This window comes from Dipodomys spectabilis, unplaced genomic scaffold (genome assembly GCF_019054845.1).
Source record: "Dipodomys spectabilis isolate Male_0828 unplaced genomic scaffold, ASM1905484v1 ptg000102l, whole genome shotgun sequence".
Lineage (NCBI taxonomy): Eukaryota > Metazoa > Chordata > Mammalia > Rodentia > Heteromyidae > Dipodomys > Dipodomys spectabilis.
In genome coordinates this window covers 1,298,886-1,318,789 of record NW_024870779.1, presented here as the reverse complement: position 1 = coordinate 1,318,789, position 19,904 = coordinate 1,298,886, and the positions used below count along the sequence as shown (strand labels likewise).

Genomic DNA, 19,904 nt, shown 5'->3' with positions numbered 1-19,904 from the left:
AGCCAGCCCGAGCAAGAAAGTCCGTGAAACTCTTATCCCCAATAAAAACCACTAGAAAACCAGAGGTGGCGCTGTGGCTCAAGTGGTAGAGCACTTGCCTTGAGCTGAAGAGCACAGCGATAGTGCCCAAGCCCAGAGTTCAAGCCCCACAACCGACCAAAAAAAAAAAAGAAAAATTTTAAAAATTTCCTTCTGGCTACTTAGACATTTGTTTACCATCAATAATGGTCAAGTGAACATCTGTTTCTAACATATAGTAGATATTGCACCAGCTGTGATTTCTGTTTTGCAAACTCAGTCTTAATTATGTGCTTGGAGTAGCTTAACCTATGGAAACAGTACATATCCTCTTGTCTATCTGTGCTTTACTTTAGGGAGCTAAGTATTAACATATTGGTCCTTATGTAATCAAGCACTCTCTTTAAGATTTTACAAACACATAAAGCTAATCTGGCCTACAGTGACATACATTAGTCCTGGAAAAGGCTGGAGTGAATTATTAGGCACTAATGACTTCTCTCCCTATTCTCTCTTTAAGCTCTCTGCTTTTCCTTGCCTCTCTGCTTTTATTCCAAGCATAGATAGGCTCTATGGTAGTAGCCAAACAGGTTTTATCTTTGCCACAACATGAAGTCATTCTCCTGAAAGAATCTTGCCTTCCTTCCTAGTAGGAATCACACCTGCAGGATGAACATTAATGGCTCCTCCTTCCCATCCTTTAGCCTCTTCTCCACTGTGTGACTCTACCTTTAGAATTCTGTTTAGCTCCTGTAGTGTTCAGTGTGCAGTGTCATTATTTATTTACTTCCTTGTCTCCATGGATATGTGCAGATTGAGCTTCTCTAATACAAAAAGAATGAAATTGAAAATGCTCCAAGATATGAAACTTTTGAATGCTGACTTGATGGCATGAGCAGAAAATTTCAAATCTGGACTTCATGTGACAGGTTATAGCTGAAATGTAGGCATATTAAAACTGTCACATAAAATTACTTTCAGACATGTATATAAGAGAGATACATGTATATACTCACATATATAGAGACATATATACATGAATATATATATATATATATACACATAGGTATACATATATACGTGTCTGTGTGTGTGTGTGTGTGTGTGTGTGTGTGTGTGTGTGTGTGTGTATAAGAGGAATTTCTGGTTTTATACCAAGAATAGACAGGTAGTCCCTAACCATATTTTATCTATGCTACAATCTGGAAGTCATCTCTCCTGAAGAATCCTGCCTTCCTATCTAGGAAGAATCAAACATCAAACATGCACAGCAAACATTGATCATATATGTAAGATATATATATAGATATATAAAATTTTGTGTTCAGACTTAGACCATCCCCTGGGCTATCTCATTTTACATATATATATATATTATATTATATATATGAATATTCCAAAATATAGAAAAGAACATCTGGGTCCAAGCATTTGACTGGGATACCCAGCTGTGCTCTTAGCACTAATAGCTTGGGTACTGTGTTATTTTTGTATCCTCACATCTTGGGGTGGTCACACATAGAGACACCATATGTATTTTTAACAAGACAGAAAGGAGAAAAGAGCTACACACATAAATGCATAGATTGTGAAGTGCCAAATACCCTCACCTGTGTTCATCCACAGAGAATTAAGTGCTTAGCAAATGTCTATGAGCCCTGGGTTGTCGTTAGTAGTTTCTATTACTAAAAATTGAAATTTCTGGGTGCCTGTAATCCTGTCTACTTAGGAGGCTGAGATATGATGACCTGAGGTTTAAAGCCAGCCTTGACAGGAAAGTTCATGTCTAATTAACCATAAAAAGCCAGCTATGGCTCAAGTGATAGAGTGCTAACCTTGAGCACAGAAGCTTAGGGACAGCACCTAGGCCCAGAATTCAAGCCCAAGAACAAGCAAATAAATAAATACGTGAAATGCCTAGTTTGCATTATTTGTCAAAAACTACTATAAGGAAAGTTCAGATCAATAACTGATCTGTGTTTTCTGAAATATACTAGAAAGGAATTTCTAGCCTTAGACTTTTGTAATGTACAGCACTCCTCTAAAAACAAAAAGAAAGAAAAGAAAAAAATGTCTCTCCTACATCACTCACTCAGTATTCTTTGCTTAGTTAGATACTCTTATCCCAAAGATCTCAGTCAGTGGCTGGGAATGTGGCTTAGTGGTAGAGTGCTTGCCTAGCATGCATGAAGTACAGGATTTAATTCCTCAGTGCCACAGAAACGGAAAAGGCCAAAAGTAGTGCTGTGACTCAAGTGGTAGAGTGGTAGCCATGAGCAAAAGAAGCTCAGGGACAGTGCCCAGGCCCTCAGTTGAAGCCCTAGGACTGACACCCCCCTCCCCCCCCCCCCGCCAAAAAAACCAATATAAAATAAAAAAAAGATCTCAGTCAGCAAGGGCCTCTGGCACATGGTCTGCCCTGGGAGTCCTCGTCCCTGTCCTATCCGTGTACTATCTGTGCTTCTTGTCCACACTCCCCTTTAACTCTTGGCTATCTGCTTCCGTCTATTCATTTTGGTATCACCTTATTATATAAACTTCAGCCTCAGGAAAGAGATTTAAGAAAAGTCGTTAACATTGATTAATGAAAAGAATATCTGTAAGGAAGTCTCGTAATAAAAAGTAAATGTCCAAAGCTTATCACTTATGACTATATGTAGATACATATGTAGATATAGTTGTGACTATATGTAGATGCACTCTTGCATTCTTGTTGAACTATTTCTCATAGGGAACAAGATAAAATATCAAGCCACAAAATATAGTAGTTTTACTACTTTGGAGTTCTTTATTTAAGAAATTTCATAAATCAGACAAAATCCCCCTAGGATTAATCTCCAGGATTCCACATTTTAGGCAGGAAACCATACCATTATCTAAATAAGAAAAATCGATTGCTGCCCATTATGTCCTTTTTTATTCTTCTTTGCCTGGCAGGCACTTTGATCAAAAGATAATGTAGCAGTCTATACCTCTTACTCCCTTGGTGCTGTGGCTCACACTTCATTGCTAGTCAGTCTTTCCCATTGACCTGTACTCTGCTCTGATCAGTTTCACACTGCCTCAGTATGACTTCAATACTCAGATTTGTGAAGAGGAAAGTAGCATATAAGCCTTTAGAAGAGCCATAGTGCCAGCAGTATGATGTCTAGTGTAGTCATCAGCTCTTGGATTTCACTGTACAAATCTGCCTGTGGTTTTTCTGCTCCTCTTGAGCACCATTGCCAGCAAAGCCAGGTGCATGTCTTATGCTGGGCTCTGCCTAAGCCCATGATTGGTCTTCAGTTTCCTTAGTGCTTTGTCTTTTGCCTGAGAAGCTGCCAGCTGCTTAGCAAATAGCTCAGACAGTTAATTTCATCCCTTTGAATACACTGAAGTCGACTACCCCCTTTACCCTCTACAAAAGAAGAACAAGAAAAAAAAAGGATAATATTAAAAATCAAGGATAAATTTCCCACTTAATTATCATGGTGACAACTGACCTTTTCCTTCAAGTATTGTATTGAATTCATGCTTTTAGAAGAGGACTCATTTTAGTTATATCTTACTTACTGCTTCTGTCCAACAAAAGCTGGCACTAAGGGTACTGAGTTAATGGTGTATTACATCCAGTGAACATCTAACATTTGGGTTATATAGCTATATTGTTTGACTTAATTTTCTGCTCTGTAACCATTCTAATTTTTTTCCTTTACCTTGTTTTTGAAGCAATAGAAAAACACCGTGCTGGGTTTCGCTCATTGTGCAGCAGGGTGCTTGTTTCTGAACACGCCACGCTGCACCTCTGCATGCCCTTGGCCAATGCACATAAATTACCAAATTGTTGGCCTTAATGATCTGTTACATTTTCATATTATATATCATTAAATACAAACACCCAAACTACAAACTACTCCTCAGATGCACAGTGCCTTTTTTTTAAAAACATCTTCTGCTACCGAAGGATGCAGCTTTCTTTGTGTGCCATGATAGCTCTATCTTTTCTTTTTTTATATTAATAAGTTTTTTTATTGTGAAAATACCGTATAGAGGGGTTACAATTACAGGAGCAAGATGATGAGTACATTTCTTATCAAGCATTGTTGCCTCCTCCTTGGTTTCCCCTTACCATCTCCTCCTATCTCCCCCTCCCCCCCAACTGTCCCCTCCCCGCCATTCTCCCTCACTCTATCTTTTCTATGTCAGAGAGAGCGAAAGGCAGCACCCTTTCCAAGGCCCTGGGACCTTTCAAAATCCTTTTCTAACTAGATGAAATCTCAGGATTCCAATTCTAAAAGATATATAATGGAAGAAGGAAAGTCTGAAGACTATGTAATGGAAGAAGGTACAGGCATCCCACTTGGGGATATGAGGTTATGTAGTCTTCCCAGGGCCATCTGTCTTCCTGGGACTTACCTCTGGTTATTCCACCTCCACACAGGAAAAGTGATGGAGAAAAGGCAAAAGGTGTTTCATAACATATTTGCACTGCCATTCCCACTTACTTGTACTTGTATCTCTGATCAGACTTAACCCAAAAGAGACTGAGAATGTTACTTGTTTAAAAATTCTTCTGTTGTACCCTGAACCAAATTTGGGTTCAATAGACAGAAAATTGGATAAGGCTTAGACACTTAACCCCATGTACTTAAGGATATAAGGACTCCACAAAAATTATCAAGTTTACTTTCACTGAGTTCCAACTAAAAACAATAGTAAAGAACTGACATTATGTGTTCGTTGCCTGAGCTTCAGAATTTATGTTTTAAAGTAGGGATATAGAATGATTTTAAATGATTTAACAAATAATATGGGTATGTTGAGTTTCTCAAACCCCCGTTCAAGAATAGATTAAAAAAAATCAGTGTTTTCATTCTGAACGATTTCTGAAACTATCTGGTGATTTTCTACCAGGAGAGTATTTCTAGTTCGAGGTATCTCTGTTTTAAAAATGGCATTGTGTAATGAGCATTAGCAGAAGGAATAAGAAATTTCCTCTCAGAGCTACTTCAGAGTGAGAGAACTAGGTAGAATATAAACTAATGGAAGTGTGTGAGAAAGAGAATCATCCTGCTGTGTGCAGGCACATCTAGTTCTTTGGCAGAGTATTCCAGAAATCACCTAGGTATTTTCCAGTTATGTTCTACCTGGTGGAATATTTTCTGAGGCTGGTGTTATTTGATCCAGTTTGACATTAAGGCAGAGTTTGAAGGATTAGTATTAGCCCTTAAGTGTTGGGTAGAATTCAGCAGTAAAGCTATTAAGTTCTAGGATGCTCTTTGGTGGGAAACTGACTTATTACTGATTCAGTTTCATTACTTATTATTGGCCTGTTCAGATGTTTTTATATTTTCATGATTCAGTCTTGACACATATATGTGTCCAGAAGTTTATCTGCTTTCATTATATACGTATAGAAATCTCCTATAACCTTTTGCAATTCTGTGGTATTTGTTGTAATGTTTTCTTTCTCATTAATGTTTATATTTGAATGTTTCTCATTCATTTTCCTAGCTTCTCAAAGGATTTGTTGTGCTCATCTGTTTAAAAATGAATTCTTACTTTTATTAATTCTTTCAATTGTTTTTTATTCTCCTTAGCATTTATGTCTTCTTTCCTTTTACTAACTGTGCAGAGCGTGTTTTGTAGGTCTTTGGGATGTGAAAGTAAGTTGTTTGAGATGTTTCTCCTTTCTAATGTAGTGTTCTACATTTGTCTCAGAAGCGTTATGCTGAAAAAATAGTTTTGATACATTTTAATTTCTTTTTTGAGGTTTGTAGTTCAGGAATCTAATTCCCTGGTGTTTATAGATCTTCAAGTTTTTTTGAAATCAATTGATTAATCATATTTCTGATTTCTAGTTTCATGACACTGTAGTTGAAAACACAGTTTATATCATTTTAATCTTAAATTTGTTACAACTTGTTTTTTTTTTTTTCTGGGGGGGGGGGGTCCAGTCGTGGGGCCTAGGGGCTATCCCTCAGCTCTTCAGCTCAAGGCTAGTGCTCTACCACTTGAGCCACAGTGCCACTTCCAGCTTTTTTTTCCTTTTAGCTTACGTGGTGCTGAGGAATCGAACCCAGGGCCTCAGGCATGCAAGGCAAGCTCTCTACCACTGAGCCACCTTCCCAGCCCTACAACTTGTTTTTTAACCTAAGATTTTGCCCAGAGATTTGTCCTGTGAACTTTACAGGCATGTATATTCTACTGATACTGAATTGAATGCTTGATGTATGTCTTTTAGTTCCATTTAATCTAAATTATGAAGTCCAGTGTTTTCTTATACTTTTCTGAGTGATCTATCCATTGATGAAAATGGCTTATTGAAATTTCCTACGCTGGGCTGGCAAGGTGGCTCAGTGGTAGAGTACTTGCCTTGCCTGCATGAGGCCCTGGGTTAGATTCCTCACCACCACATAAGCAAAAAGAAAAAAGCCAGAAGTGGTACTGTGGCTCAAGTGGTAGAGTGCTAGCCTTGAGCTGAAGAGCTGAGGGACAGTGCCCAGGCCCAGAGTTCAGGCCCCATGACCGGATCTCCCCCCCCCCCCCCCCCCCCCCCCGCCAAAAAAAAGAAATTTCCTACTCTTACTGAACTGCAATATATCTTCCCTTCAGATCCATTAGTATTTGCTTCATTTTTTATTTAGGTGTTCTAATGTGTTCATGCATGTGTGTGTGTGTGTGTGTGTGTGTGTGTGTGTGTGTGTGTGTGTGTGTGTGTGTGTGTGTGTTATAACTTCTTGATTATTATTTAATAGCCTTTTCCTTATTTTAAAGGTTTTTACTTAAAGTCTGTTTTGTTTGATTTAAGTATGACTGTGCTTTTCATTTGCCTGGACTGTCATTATTTATACCCTCACTTTAAGTTTACATGTGTGAGTAAAGGTAATATCAATGTCCTATAGACAGCAAATACAGCTGCTTTTGTCTTTGTTTTCAATATTCAATTGCTTTCGTCTTTATTCTCTTTAGAGAATATAATCGATTTTGGGTCAACATAGTTATTGATAGGGAAGAAGGTAATGATACCATTTATAACTTTCTCTTTTTAAATATAATTTTTATTGTTATTGTCATGTACAGCAGGGTTACAATTACATAAGTCAGGTAAGGAGTACATATGTTTTTTGAACAATGTCACCTTTTCCCTCTTCTCGCTCAGATTTTTCCCTCCAATCCCCCTCCCCCACAAGTTGTATAGTTATTTATAACTTAGTGTCTAGTGAGTGTCAATGCTGCATTGTTCACACTTTGTCCCACCATTTCTGTACTCCTCCTTTTCTTTCTCTCTTACTTTATGGATTTGTTCTTATATTTTTCTGAAATAGCATACTTTAATTTTATAACTTTTCAGTGGGTGCTACTATCTGTTTTTGCCTCATACTTACCATGAAACTGATGTAAAAGGCTGTTTCAAGCTGATAATAGCATAGTACTGATTTCACAAAAAAATTCTACTGCACCTTTATAACTCTTCTCAAATTTGTGTTTGGTTTTGAGTGTCATAATGTATATTAATTTGCATTGTATATCCCTTAACATATTATTAAAACTATTGAGATATTCATATTTTAATATTTTCTTTTAACTTTAGGCCAAAGTTGTGAATGAAAACTTTCTGTATTTTTTATGTACTCTTCATATGTTCATATTGCTAAAGATAATAAGCCAACTTTATTTGCAGATGATTGCATGTGGCTTTGAATGAGCTTGATCAAACATTAACTGAAAATCTAAATAAACTCAATTTTAAGTTAACATGTGCATTACAGAACTCAGTTGATGCTCTGAAGCTCACAGTCCTGCATTATTGTCTATTGTGTTTTTAATCATCTCATGATCTGCTAAGCATTCTTTTGCCTTTAGTTCTGTAAAACTATGACTCCCAAAAAGCAAATGAGATGCCCCAAAAGTAGGACAAAAGGTAATAGTAATAAAATGTAATAGTAATCCCCCCATCCTAAAAAGGGCACATAATGCACTTAATTTAAGTGATAGAGGCTGAAGGTTTTACATTCATTGACAAGCAGCAGCATGCCTTTAGCACATATTGGCCATCTTGTGGGAAAAATGAGTGACGCATGTGCACTAGAGAATGCTGCACATACTGGCCCTGAGGGTTTCCTCCACAGCAGGCTTCTGGGACCACAGAGCTGCAGATACCAGAGTCCCCTGTAACATTCAGTCCTTTAAGCTTGAAGACTTCCCTTTGCCATTTTTATGAGTAGGTCTGTGGGTAATTAACTCCATTTTTGCCTGTGAAACTCCTTACCTGTTCTTTATTTCTGAAGGTCACCTTTGCCAGAGAAATTGTTCTTGGTCATCAGGTTCATTTGTTTCCCCTTCAGGACTTTAATAGGTCAGCCTTCTACTTCCTGGCTTATAAACGAGGCAAGTTTAATCTCGGTGATAATCCCTTATGTGTGAGGTGCTTCTGTTCCCTTGATGCTTTCATAATCCCATCTTTGATGTTTAATTTTGACCATTCCTTTCCCTTGGCCTGTGCAGTCTCGTTAGGATCAAAGGATCATGAAACTTTTCTTTTGGTACGAGGATATTTAGATCCTCCCATAGATTTGAGATGTTTTGTATTTATTTAAATAAACTTTCTAGCCCTTTGCCCATCTCTTCTATTTCTTAATTTGATAATGAGTGTTTGCCCTTTTGATGCTGCCCCGTAAAGTCACACTTTCTTCATTTGTTTTCATTCTGTTTTTCTTTGCATCTTTTCAAGTAGCAAATATTTTTATTCTCTCTGATGAATTCTGCTGCTGACATTATCATTAGCGTTTTTCATTTCATTCTTCATTTTTTGGCACAATATCTGTACAGTTTTTCTTTGCCTTTTTAAATAACTTGAACTTCTATGTTAAATTTTTAATCATGTTCATTTATTCTTTCCTTGATTTCATTCAATTGTTTCTCTCGTTTTCTTAAATTTCTCCAAGCATCTTTAAGGAATCATTTTAAATTCTTTTTTTTTTTCCTGGTCAGTCGTGGGGCCAGAACTCTGGGCCTGGGTGCTGTCCCTCAGCTCTTCAGCTCGAGGGTAGTGCTCTACCACTTGAGCCACAGTGTCACTTCCATTTTTTCGGCTGAGGAATCTAACCCAGGGCCTCATGCATGCAAGGCAAGCACTCAACCACTGAGCCACCTTCCCAGCCCTTAAATTCCTTTTCAAGCAATTTGTAAATAATCATTTCTTTGGGCCAACTAATGAAAGATTACTGTGTTCTTTTTTTTTTAATTTAATTTTATTTGTGAACATACTGTACAGAGGGGTTACAATTACATGGGCAGGATAATGCGTACATTTCTTACCAAGCATTGCAGCCTCCTCCTTTGGTTTACCCTTCACATCCCTTCCCAGCCTCCCCCTTCCCCCCCAATCCCAATCCTTCTCCTTCCCCCCCTTCCCCCCCCCCACACACAGACGTTGTAAAGCTCGTTTTGGACATGACAACTTGTACTTCTCATTGTTGCAACAGGTCCACCTGTATCCTTAAACAACTGGTTTTTCCCCATCTCCTCCACAAGTTATACTGACATCAAATATAGTGAAAGCAGGGGTTATACTGTGGGGGAGGGACATACAAAGCAACAAAGAGATAATCTTATAAATGCGTTAGAAACACATGCATGAAAGAAAAAAATCATTAAAATACATATCTAAGGGTTCATTTTCCTGACATCACATTATCTGACCTTTTCCGCTTGACTCATACATATACTAGATATTGCAAATAAGGGAAACCATGGGACCTATGTTTCTTTGGGCCTGGCTTACTTCACTTAATATAATTTTTTCCAAGTTTTTCCATTTCCTAACAAATGGGGCAATGTCATTCTTTCTGATGGAGGCATAGAATTCCATTGTGTATATATACCACATTTTCTTTATCCATTCATCTACTGAGGGGCATCTGGGTTGGTTCCATATCTTAGCTATGGTAAATAATGCTGCAATAAACATTGTTGTGCTGGTAGCTTTAGTGTGGTCTTGTTTGTAAACATTTGGGTAAATGCCCAAAAGTGGGATTGCTGGGTCATAGGGGAGTTCTATGTGAAGTCTTTTGAGGAACCTCCATACTGCTTTCCAAAGTGGTTGAACAAGTTTACATTCCCACCAACAATGAAGTAAGGTTCCTTTCTGTCCACATCCCCTCCAGCATCTGTTGTTGTTAGAGTTCTTGATTTTTGCCGTTCTAACTGGGGTGAGGTGATATCTCAATGTTGTTTTGATTTGCATTTCTTTTATGGCTAGGGATGTTGAACATTTCTTCATGTGTCTATTGGCCATCCTTCTTTCTTCTTCAGAGAAGTTTCTCTTTAAGTCTTTCGCCCACTTATTTATTGGGCAGTTGTTTCTTTGAGGATTTGTTGTTGGGGGATTTAACTTTTTGAGTTCCAAGTATATTTTAGATATGAGACCCTTGTCCGTTGTATGGCTAGTAAAGATCTTCTCCCAATCCGTGGGCTTTCTATTGATCTTGCTAGCTATGTCATTTGCCCTGCAGAAGCTCTGCAACTTTATGCAATCCCATTTGTCCAACCTTTCTTTGATTTGTTGTGTTTCCGGGTCTCTATTCAAAAAATTTCGGCCTGAGCCAAGGAGACTTAGGGTTTCTCCTATTCCATCCTGTAATGTTTTCAGAGTGTCTGCTTTGAGTTCAAGGTCTTTGATCCATTTGGAGTTGATTCTGGTGCAGGGTGACATATAAGGATCTAGCTTTAGTTTTCTACATGTAGTTAACCAATTTTGCCAGCACCATTTACTGAAGAGGCTGTCTTTCTTCCATTCTATTGTTTTAGCTCCCTTATCGAAGATTAGATGGCTATAGTACTGTGTTCTTAATCATGATATGTCTCCTCATTTTTGACATCTCTTGTTGCCTTATACTGATGTCCATGCTTTTTATGGAGCAAGCGTCTTATCCTGACTTTCCAGGCTAGACTTTTCCCTGTGTGGCAGGAGTGGGAAGGCACTTGACTGGATGGGACAGTGGCTTTGCCCCCAGTGAGGGTGCAGCTGTGTCGTGTCTGATTATCAGGAGATCCTTTGGATGAATGCTGTGGCACCGTGTGCTGTTGACTGGGGTCATTAGGAGCAATGGCTGCTAAACCACTCCCAATTTCTTCTTACTGCTTCCAGGAAAATCCCTTTTGGCTTTGGCTTTGGTTTGTAGGCCTGTTCGTCATAGCCGTGGCACCAGGATCTGATGGTTGAAGCACCCACAGAGCTGAGACCTGGTGCACAGGGACATATTCAGGGATTGGAGCAGTTGATGAACTATTTCTTGGGATTCAAGTACATTCATTGCTACATGGGTAATTATATGCATGTTATAGATGCTTGTGATGTCATATAAAAGCTGGAAATAGGAGCCCAGGCATGCTTAGACTTAGAGCATTTTATAGTTAGGGCAGCTCCCAGTTCTGAGGTGGAACTCAGAACAGGCACTCAGAGAGACCATGGCTCTAGGGTCCAGAATGCATTTTGAACCATCACTGTATGGTAATGGCACAATATGAGATGTGAGAGGGCCCAAAGCAGCCCAGAGTCCAGGTCCAAAGTAGTACTCACACAGTGGCTGTAAGTGGGTGGCTAGGCGTGAATTTGGGAGAGAGAGTGGCTCAGTTCCCAAAGTAGCCTAATAATAGTGGCTGTTTTCTTGAAGCAAGAAGTGTATGCAGCCATGTCTCAGACAAGTAAGGCTTATCATATGCCTTTTAAGAAAACACTTATTTATTTTCAATAATTTGCATATATTTGGCTCTTGTTTATTATGCTGCCTTTTTGAAGAATAAATTCCTTTGGCTCTAAAAGAATGTTCTTTCATGTATGGATTATTACAGCAGATAGGGTCTAAGTGTTTCCAGCACATTTATTTCCTTTTCCCCCAAGTTGTAATACACTTAATGAACTTTGAATAAAAGGTATATGAAAAAAAGCCATTGGCTGCCATCTGCAGACTTCATGTTCTAATGAGTCTACTTCCTAGAGGCCTCGTTTCCCTGGCTGCAAAATGATGATAAGTATTCTCTTACCTCCTAGGGCTTCTAGTTTGTTTCTTAATTAATAAGCAAATATTGAAGCCAGCTTCTGTTTTTACACGGATACTGGTATCCATGAGTAACCTGCTATCTACTTTGTAGGTCTTCTTTTTAACTTGCTTTCCATTTATCCACTGAGGCTAGGTAAATCCTGCAAGGTACATTTATACCTCCCATGAGCACACTGTCAAAAACGACTCCTTTTTGTCTTAAGAGCCCACACCTGGGCACTCGCCTTGACCTTCCTTGCTTCCAAATGTTCCTAGGGTCAGCTCTCAAAGATCCTTGCCATTGGCAGGAATACAATACATTGGAAAAAATACACAAATGTTTTACATATTGTTATATGTAAGACACTTGGCTAAGTAGTCTCCGATTCATCTAAGTAGGGAATTACAGGTCTTGAGTGCTCCTCATTCAAAACACTTGAGACCAGATTTGGATTTTTTTTTTGGCCAGAAGGGAGGGATTTAAAAAAATTTATGTGTAAATGTCTTAGGGTTAAAACTAAGTCAAAAACAAAATTCCTCTGAATTTCATATACACCTTTTACATACTGCCAGAAGATAATTTTGAACCATTTATTTAGCACACCCGCAGTGTGATGCAGATTTGTCACAAGTCTAGATGTGGAAATTGTCCATTTGTGGTATCCCATTGCCATTCAAAAACTGGTGGATTTGGGAACATTTTGGATTTGCGTTTGAGGGTTTCCCAACTGTATAGATGTTCAGAGAGAAAAACTTAAAGCTATCTAAACCATCAAGCATCAAATGTATTTGTCATATTTCTACAGTCTTTAAATAAAAGAAATTTTCTTCTTTGTTATTGGCCTCCCCCAAAAGTGGGACAGAGAGAAAGAATAGATTAAACACACCAGATGTTTTAGTTTGTTAAAATGTTTAATCTTCTCATTCGGCATTTATCTAAGTTCATTCACAGCATTTTTAGTGGGTCTTGTTGTTTATTTGTAGGTACAAGCCACTTATGATGTAACACGCTATGAAAATATTTTCTTTCTCTTGTGGATTCTGGAGCAGCTTCTTCAAATAGAAACGAAAGAGCACAGTTCATGTATAGATCATGATGACCCAGAAATCAAGAAATTTCTTCAGAAGCTTGATGGAACTGTCTTCCAACTCTCTGATGCATTTCCTTTATTTACATTTTATTTATGGAGACTGGGCATTCTCTTGAACTCAGCTAAAATGGAAATTGTTGGAAGTAGTGCACTTCCTTAACAGTTTACCAAATAGTACCAGAGACCACTCTTAAATTTTTCCTAGGAATATTTTTACATGAGCATTTTTAATTACTCTCATTGCAATTGTTAATTAAATGTAATGGTTCACTTTAAGTTGTGTGTAAAGGGTTATGTCATTTTTCTATGTAAAAAATCCATCCATTTTAGTTGAGAATGCCCTTTTTCTTACTATATAATTGTATCTTATGTCTGACACTTGTAATCTTAGCTTTATTATTCTCTAAAATAGACCATTTATTGTCTGTCTCATTCAAAAAAATGTTCAGTTGTGAAATATGTTCTTGTAATAGATGCCAAATGATAGAAAAATGGGTCTTAAACTTTTGTCACTTTAAACAGTTTAAAATAAACCATAGTAAGTGAAGGTTTAATATGCATTTGCTTAGCTCACTATGCTTATATCACTTTTACCTTTTTATATAGAAAAAGGAAAGTTTTTAACATTTGGAAACTTACTGATCTTTAATATAACCAACATTCAAGTATTTTTTAAAATATTAATTGTTGGGGCTGGGAAGGTGGCTCAGTGGTAGAGTGCTTACTTTGCATGCATGAGGCCCTGGGTTCAATTCCTCAGCACCACATAAGCAGAAAAAGCCAGAAGTGGGGCTGACACTCACGTGGTAGGGTGCTAGCCTTCAGCTGAAAAGCTGAGGGACAGCGCCCAGGCCCAGAGTTCAGGCCCCACGACCAACCAAAAAAATAAATAAAAATAAAATAAAATATTAATTGTTTAAAACACTATTTTACAATATTTCCTTTGATTCTGCTGATTTAATATCCTATTTCTATAACTGCAAAAATATGCTTAAGTTGTGTATAAGGAAGTCATTAGAGATACTTTTATTTTGTTGGTTGTGAGGCTTGAACTCTGGGCCTGGGCGCTGTCCCTCCCTGACCTCCTCAGCTCAAGGCAAACACTCTACCTCTTGAGCCACAGCACCACTTCCAGTTTTCTGTTGGTTAATTGGAAATAAGAGTCTCACAGATTTTCCTGCCTGGGCTGGCTTTGAACCACAATCCTCAGGTCTCAGCCTCCTGAATAGCTAGGATTACAGTCATGAGCCACTGGCTCCCAGCTAAAGATACTTTTATAAATACCAACATCCACTCAGAAAAAAAATCTTACACTTATTGAAAATATTAGTTGAATATGCCAGTTACACAATTTCTTTGTCTTCAATTATTAAAATTATAAAAAAGCTTAATGGGCATGTATCATTTACTCCACTATGGTACAATTTAGGAAACACCAAATAAAAGGGATTTTTAATTAATAATGTTGTGATATTGTTTTATAAGTTAGTTCTAATTCCTGCATGCCATTGGTAATGAGAAAAACACTTTGCTGATTCCTTTTACAGAGAATATAAAAGTATACCTGACAGTTAAGTTCAAACTGCCTTGGCACTTCCTGAGACTCACATGTATAGTTTTCCTGATGTTCTCAAAGTTTTATATATGTTTAACTATAAATCTTACAGCATAAAAGTTGAAACTATGCTCATACTTGTTTGGAATATTTTATGTTTTGTTGTTGTTTGTTTTGTTTTTTTTTAATCTGAAACTCTACAGGCTCATGTCTTGTCTGTGTCCATTTGCATCTCTGACATTTCTGGGTTAAAGAACCTGGCTAATCATGACCATAACCTTGTTATGGACATCTTCAAACTGCCATTTTCCTAAACAGTGCAAAGTGCCCTCCAAAATGACTCATAGCTAGAGTGCTTATGAAAGTAAGAAAAAAACAAATAGTATCATTTGTCCATAGATCTATAAATCAATGCAATTATCTCCCAGGCTATTATATTTTAAGTGATATTTGTTGCTGTTGTGTAGATAAGGGAAGTAGATTCCTAAGGAAGCAGGGGGAAAACCATTCAAATTCCTAAATCTTTATGTACATTTGTAGATTTTCTTAAGGCCACATTGTGTGACAAAATATCGAAGGCTCTGGTTCATGATAATATCATGTTATATATTCACCAAATATAAAATACCAGTCCTGTATACAGACCAATTATTTTAACAATTGGAAATGCATACTCAGCTTTATCTTTTCTCAGATTTTTTAAATAGACCTCTCTTTCAGTAGTCCATAGGTAAAATTAAATACATCAGTATCTGCCAAAAGAGATAATTGGGATGATGCTTAGCTCATGAAAAAAAAAAAGGTGGAAAAGTTGCTATTATTTGAATTTAATTCATCCTTTCTCAATTATTTTTAGGATTGGGCAATACTAAATTTATCTAGTTGCTGAGTAGTCTTCTGTTTTAAGAACTTTCTAGATATTATAGACAGCCAGTTGTCATGAGAAATAAACACAGCCTCATTTAATGTGAAAGTTCTTTATTCATTTAACATACAACAAGTTTTAAGAAGTTACTCTTAAAACCTGTTGTTTAAGAAGTAATGCTTGATAAAAGAAAATGATCCATTAGACACTGAAATACTTCAGTGTTATAATTAATATTTACTCTGAACTTAGAATATTTTCATTATCTCAGAACAAAATTTGCTGCTTAGCTGGGTAATCCAGCTTTTATTTCAGTCAGTATTATTGTAAGGTAAATCATCCCAGAAGCCACATTTTAAAATATAGAATATGGGCTGGGAAGTTGGCTCAGTGGTAGAGCACTTGCCTGCATGCCTGAGGCCCTGGGTTCGATTCCTCACCACCACATAAGCAAAAAGAAAAAAGCCGGAAGTGGCGCTGTGGCTCAAGTGGTAGAGCACTAGCCTTGAGCTGAAGAGCTGAGGGACAGCGCCCAGGCCCAGAGTACAAGCCCCATGACTGGACCCAAAAAAATAAAATAAAATAAAATACAGAATATTAGAGTCTTTATTATACAGTTAACAAGGTGCAGGCTACCAGTTGTTACAAAGGCCTGCAGCACTCAAATACACATAACACAGCTAGGAAACATGCTAAAGAGGGAAGAAATAACAAGAACAATACCAACAAGCCAATTCAGCTCCAGTGGAGAGCTGAATTGGGACTCCATGATGACTGGAGATGAGCCAGGAGACAGGACACAGGATACAATCACAGAGACACATGTGGTATGGAGTCCATCAGCTAGGCTGGTCCTGGCCTAAACAGGTCGGCGCAGAGGGCAAATCCTCAGGAAATTCCCAGTCCCAGACACTAGACTGACGGATTCAGTAACCTATCAAACAAGTGCCTGCTCCTGCCTCCAGGAGTCTGGGCATGCCCATTACCTGGGAGGCTGGTGATTGAGGGGGGTTTCCTTCTCCCAGCATGAAGACAAGATGCCAGGACCTACCATCCAGCATGTGGCCAATATGGTGCCAGCCAGACCTGGCCTCCTTACTTTAGTATGTTTACATGTTCTATAGCCAGTCCACTGGGTAGCAGTATTTCTTCTTATCATCTTAAATAGTTGTACAAAGGAATCTCAATTTGTTACTCTATGAGTACAATGCATCTTGATCAATGTCAGCCCTTCCTTCATTCTCCTGCATCTCTCCCAAGTCCTCCATGCCTGCAAGTTACCTGGTTCCATTTTCACATATGTACATTGACTATAATGACTGTATTTGCCCACTCAATCTCTCTCCATTAGTTCCCACTCCACCCCTGAACAACTAAGCAACAGTCTAGCAGAATGAATATGGGGAAGTTGAAACATGTTTACAAGTGATTTAATTAACCATACTTGTCTGTAATAGGTATTAAGCAGTAGTTCTCTAGTATGATCTTTAGGCAGCCAATAGCAGCATCACTTGGGAACTTGTGAGATACATAATCACCTACCCCAAACCTACTACATTATCAGCAACTCTGGTGACATAGTCCAGTGGTCTGCGTTGTAACCATTGCTTCAGGTGATGCTGTAGATGAGAAATGCTCTACTCATTGTCTTAATAAAGAGGAGGTGGGAGTTATGCATAATCATCCAGAAAGTAGAAATTCCATCTCTTCAAGTTACTCAACAGTTGTTTTGTAATTTTATTTGCTCTCTGTATGTCTTAAAATTTATAAGGAAGATCTGAGGGAAATAAATTATTCATGAGTCACATAAAATACAAATTATAACTTTGAGCATTACTTAAAATAATGTAGTGATAAATAAATCACTTTAAAAAATTATCATTTTGATATGTAGACTTTACTTCTTTTACTACTAAAATATATAACTCTTCCCCATCAATTGTACTTTACAAAGTGATAATCTCAGTGCAACATACTAATTATTTATTGCCTTTTACAACAGTTTAGATCCTCACTGCTTTAAGTTCATGATTAGATATTAAGTACTCCAAATAATACACTTCTTACTCTAGGAGATATTCTATTTCTTAGCCCTAGAGATGGAAATCTAGCTGTTTCAAATCCTTCTGGAAAGATATAAATAAATAATTACTGAGTTATATATAATTTAATTCTACCATGTTGGGTTGTTACATGTTATATCAGCTGCATAAGGGCAGCAGCCCCCTAATGATGAGAAACAGAGCAATCACTGCTGTTAGCTTTAATAGCTGAACTGCTAAGATGTGTTCATGAATGATTAATCGTTTCAGTAACACTAGAATTACTGCCAGGGAAAAGGGTATATTTCTTCTTTCTCACTCAAATTCAGTACTCATTTTGTAAAAATATGTCCATACCTCTCAAAATTAGTTCTGAAGTTAAAACTTTTTCTCCCGTTGTTTTATCTTGGTCTGTGTATCACTAGTGTTTGAACTTAGAACCACATGCTTGCTTAGAAGATGCTCTTCCAGCTGGGCACTGGTATCTCACACCATTAATCCCTACATGTGGGGACTATTCCGAAGTAAAATATATAATTTCTAAGACTGTCATGATGTTGGCTTCTGTTTTTGTGCTGATCCTGGGACTTGAAATCAGGGCCTGAGCACTGTCCCTGAGCTTTTGTGCTCAATGCTAGTGTTCTACTACTTAAGCCATAACTCCACTTCTGGCTTTTATTGGTAGTTAACTGGAGATCAGAGTCTCATAGACTTTCCTTCCTGGGCTGGCTTTGAACCTAAGAACTTAGTATCCTTAGTAGTTAGGATTACTGACATGAGCCAGGGCCATCCTGTGCTTTTCTCTTAAGTAGAATGTCTCTCTTACATTTGTTATAAACTGTTTTCACATGATCAATTTATTATCTCAGACAGTAGTATCCAACATCATTGAGTCCTTGGTTTATGTTCAGAGCTCCATTAAATTCTTCATATTTATTACCTAATTTTTCTTTTTTTTTAATTTTAATTTTTTGTGAACATACTGTGCAGAGGGGTTACAATTACATGGGCAAGATAATGAGTACATTTCTTATCAAGCATTGCAGCCTCCTCCTTTGTTTACCCTTCCCATCCCTTCCCAGCCTCCACTCACGCCCCCCCCCCCTGCACCAAAGTTGTAAAGTTCATTTTCAACATGACAACTTGTACTTCTCATTGTTGCAACAGGTCCACCTGTATCCTTAAACGACTTTTCCCCCCCATCTCCTCCACAAATTATACCGATATCAAATATAGTGAAAGCAGGTTATTACCTAATTTTTCTAACAATCCTATGAGGTAAGTATATTTTTATTATCCTCTGGATGAAACCATAAGCACAGAGCACTGAAGTAATTTGCCCAAGGTCCAAGAGCCAAAGAGGAAAAAGATTAGAGCCAAGACTTAAAGAGGCCACAGGCACCACAGTCAACAAGTCTGAGGTCTTGGCACCCCATTAACCACAGCTGCCATGATGGTAAGCTAGCAGAAGTCATCCTGGCAAACCCCAGTGTGGACTCTTAGAAATGTTCATTGTAGACATAGGCAGCATGCACTTGTGATAAATTACATGGTAGGAATTTTACATTCTATTAAGTCAAAGTGGATGGTTTAAATATTCCTTTATATTCAGGAGAATAAAAGAAGTCTAGTTAAGATGCAAGAGATATCTGATTGGTGGAACTTATTTAAATGAAACCAATGTATAAATTCTATTCCAGTATGATTGTTTTGTAAGTCAATATGACTAACTCTTTCTGAGGATAAAGCAAGTTAAGTCTTTCCAAATTCACAGCTCAACATCAGACATCCACACATGGCTTAGAATTAATTCCTGGGTCTTAGCATGGAAATGAATCAAAGCATAGTTTCTCTGTGCTAGTTCCCAAAACATATTTGTGTAAGCATAAAGAAAAAAATACGTCCATCTCGTGATTAGAATTGATCACTATGATTTTTCTGGACAGTCAGTGTTTGATAGTTTAACCCATCACATAAAATTGGCAAGTGTCTTATAACTCTTTGTGTTATAGGAGAAAACCATGAAGAATTAATTGAAAATTGCCTTCTAACAGGTCCACACACACACAAGAAAGCACCTTCCTTAAGCTTAGGTCTAGGAAATGATGTAAGGAGTTCTGTCTTGTTAATTAGTACCCCATGGCAGTGTCACGTGAAGACTGACCTGATTTGTCATATTGAAGCAACAGAACCCCCAAAGAGACCATATTGGAGGAGGTTCAAGTAGAGGGGAAGGGGTAGGGACAGGTGGAGTTAAACACAGAAGACCAAGAGACAACACTGCTCGGGCAAGTAATACCATTTTTTTTC

At 37.8% G+C, this 19,904-nt stretch overlaps 1 protein-coding gene across 1 annotated transcript in view; it reads left to right on the top strand.

Moving 5' to 3' along the window:
* Mei4 (meiotic double-stranded break formation protein 4) overlaps positions 1-13,654 on the top strand; it is a 141,131-nt gene extending 127,477 nt beyond the window's left edge. The window contains exon 4 of the mRNA XM_042687121.1: positions 13,026-13,654. Within this exon, the coding sequence (XP_042543055.1) occupies positions 13,026-13,292 (267 nt within the window). The 3' untranslated portion in view covers positions 13,293-13,654. The remainder of the gene's footprint in view (positions 1-13,025) is intronic.
* Positions 13,655-19,904: the final 6,250 nt, after the last annotated feature.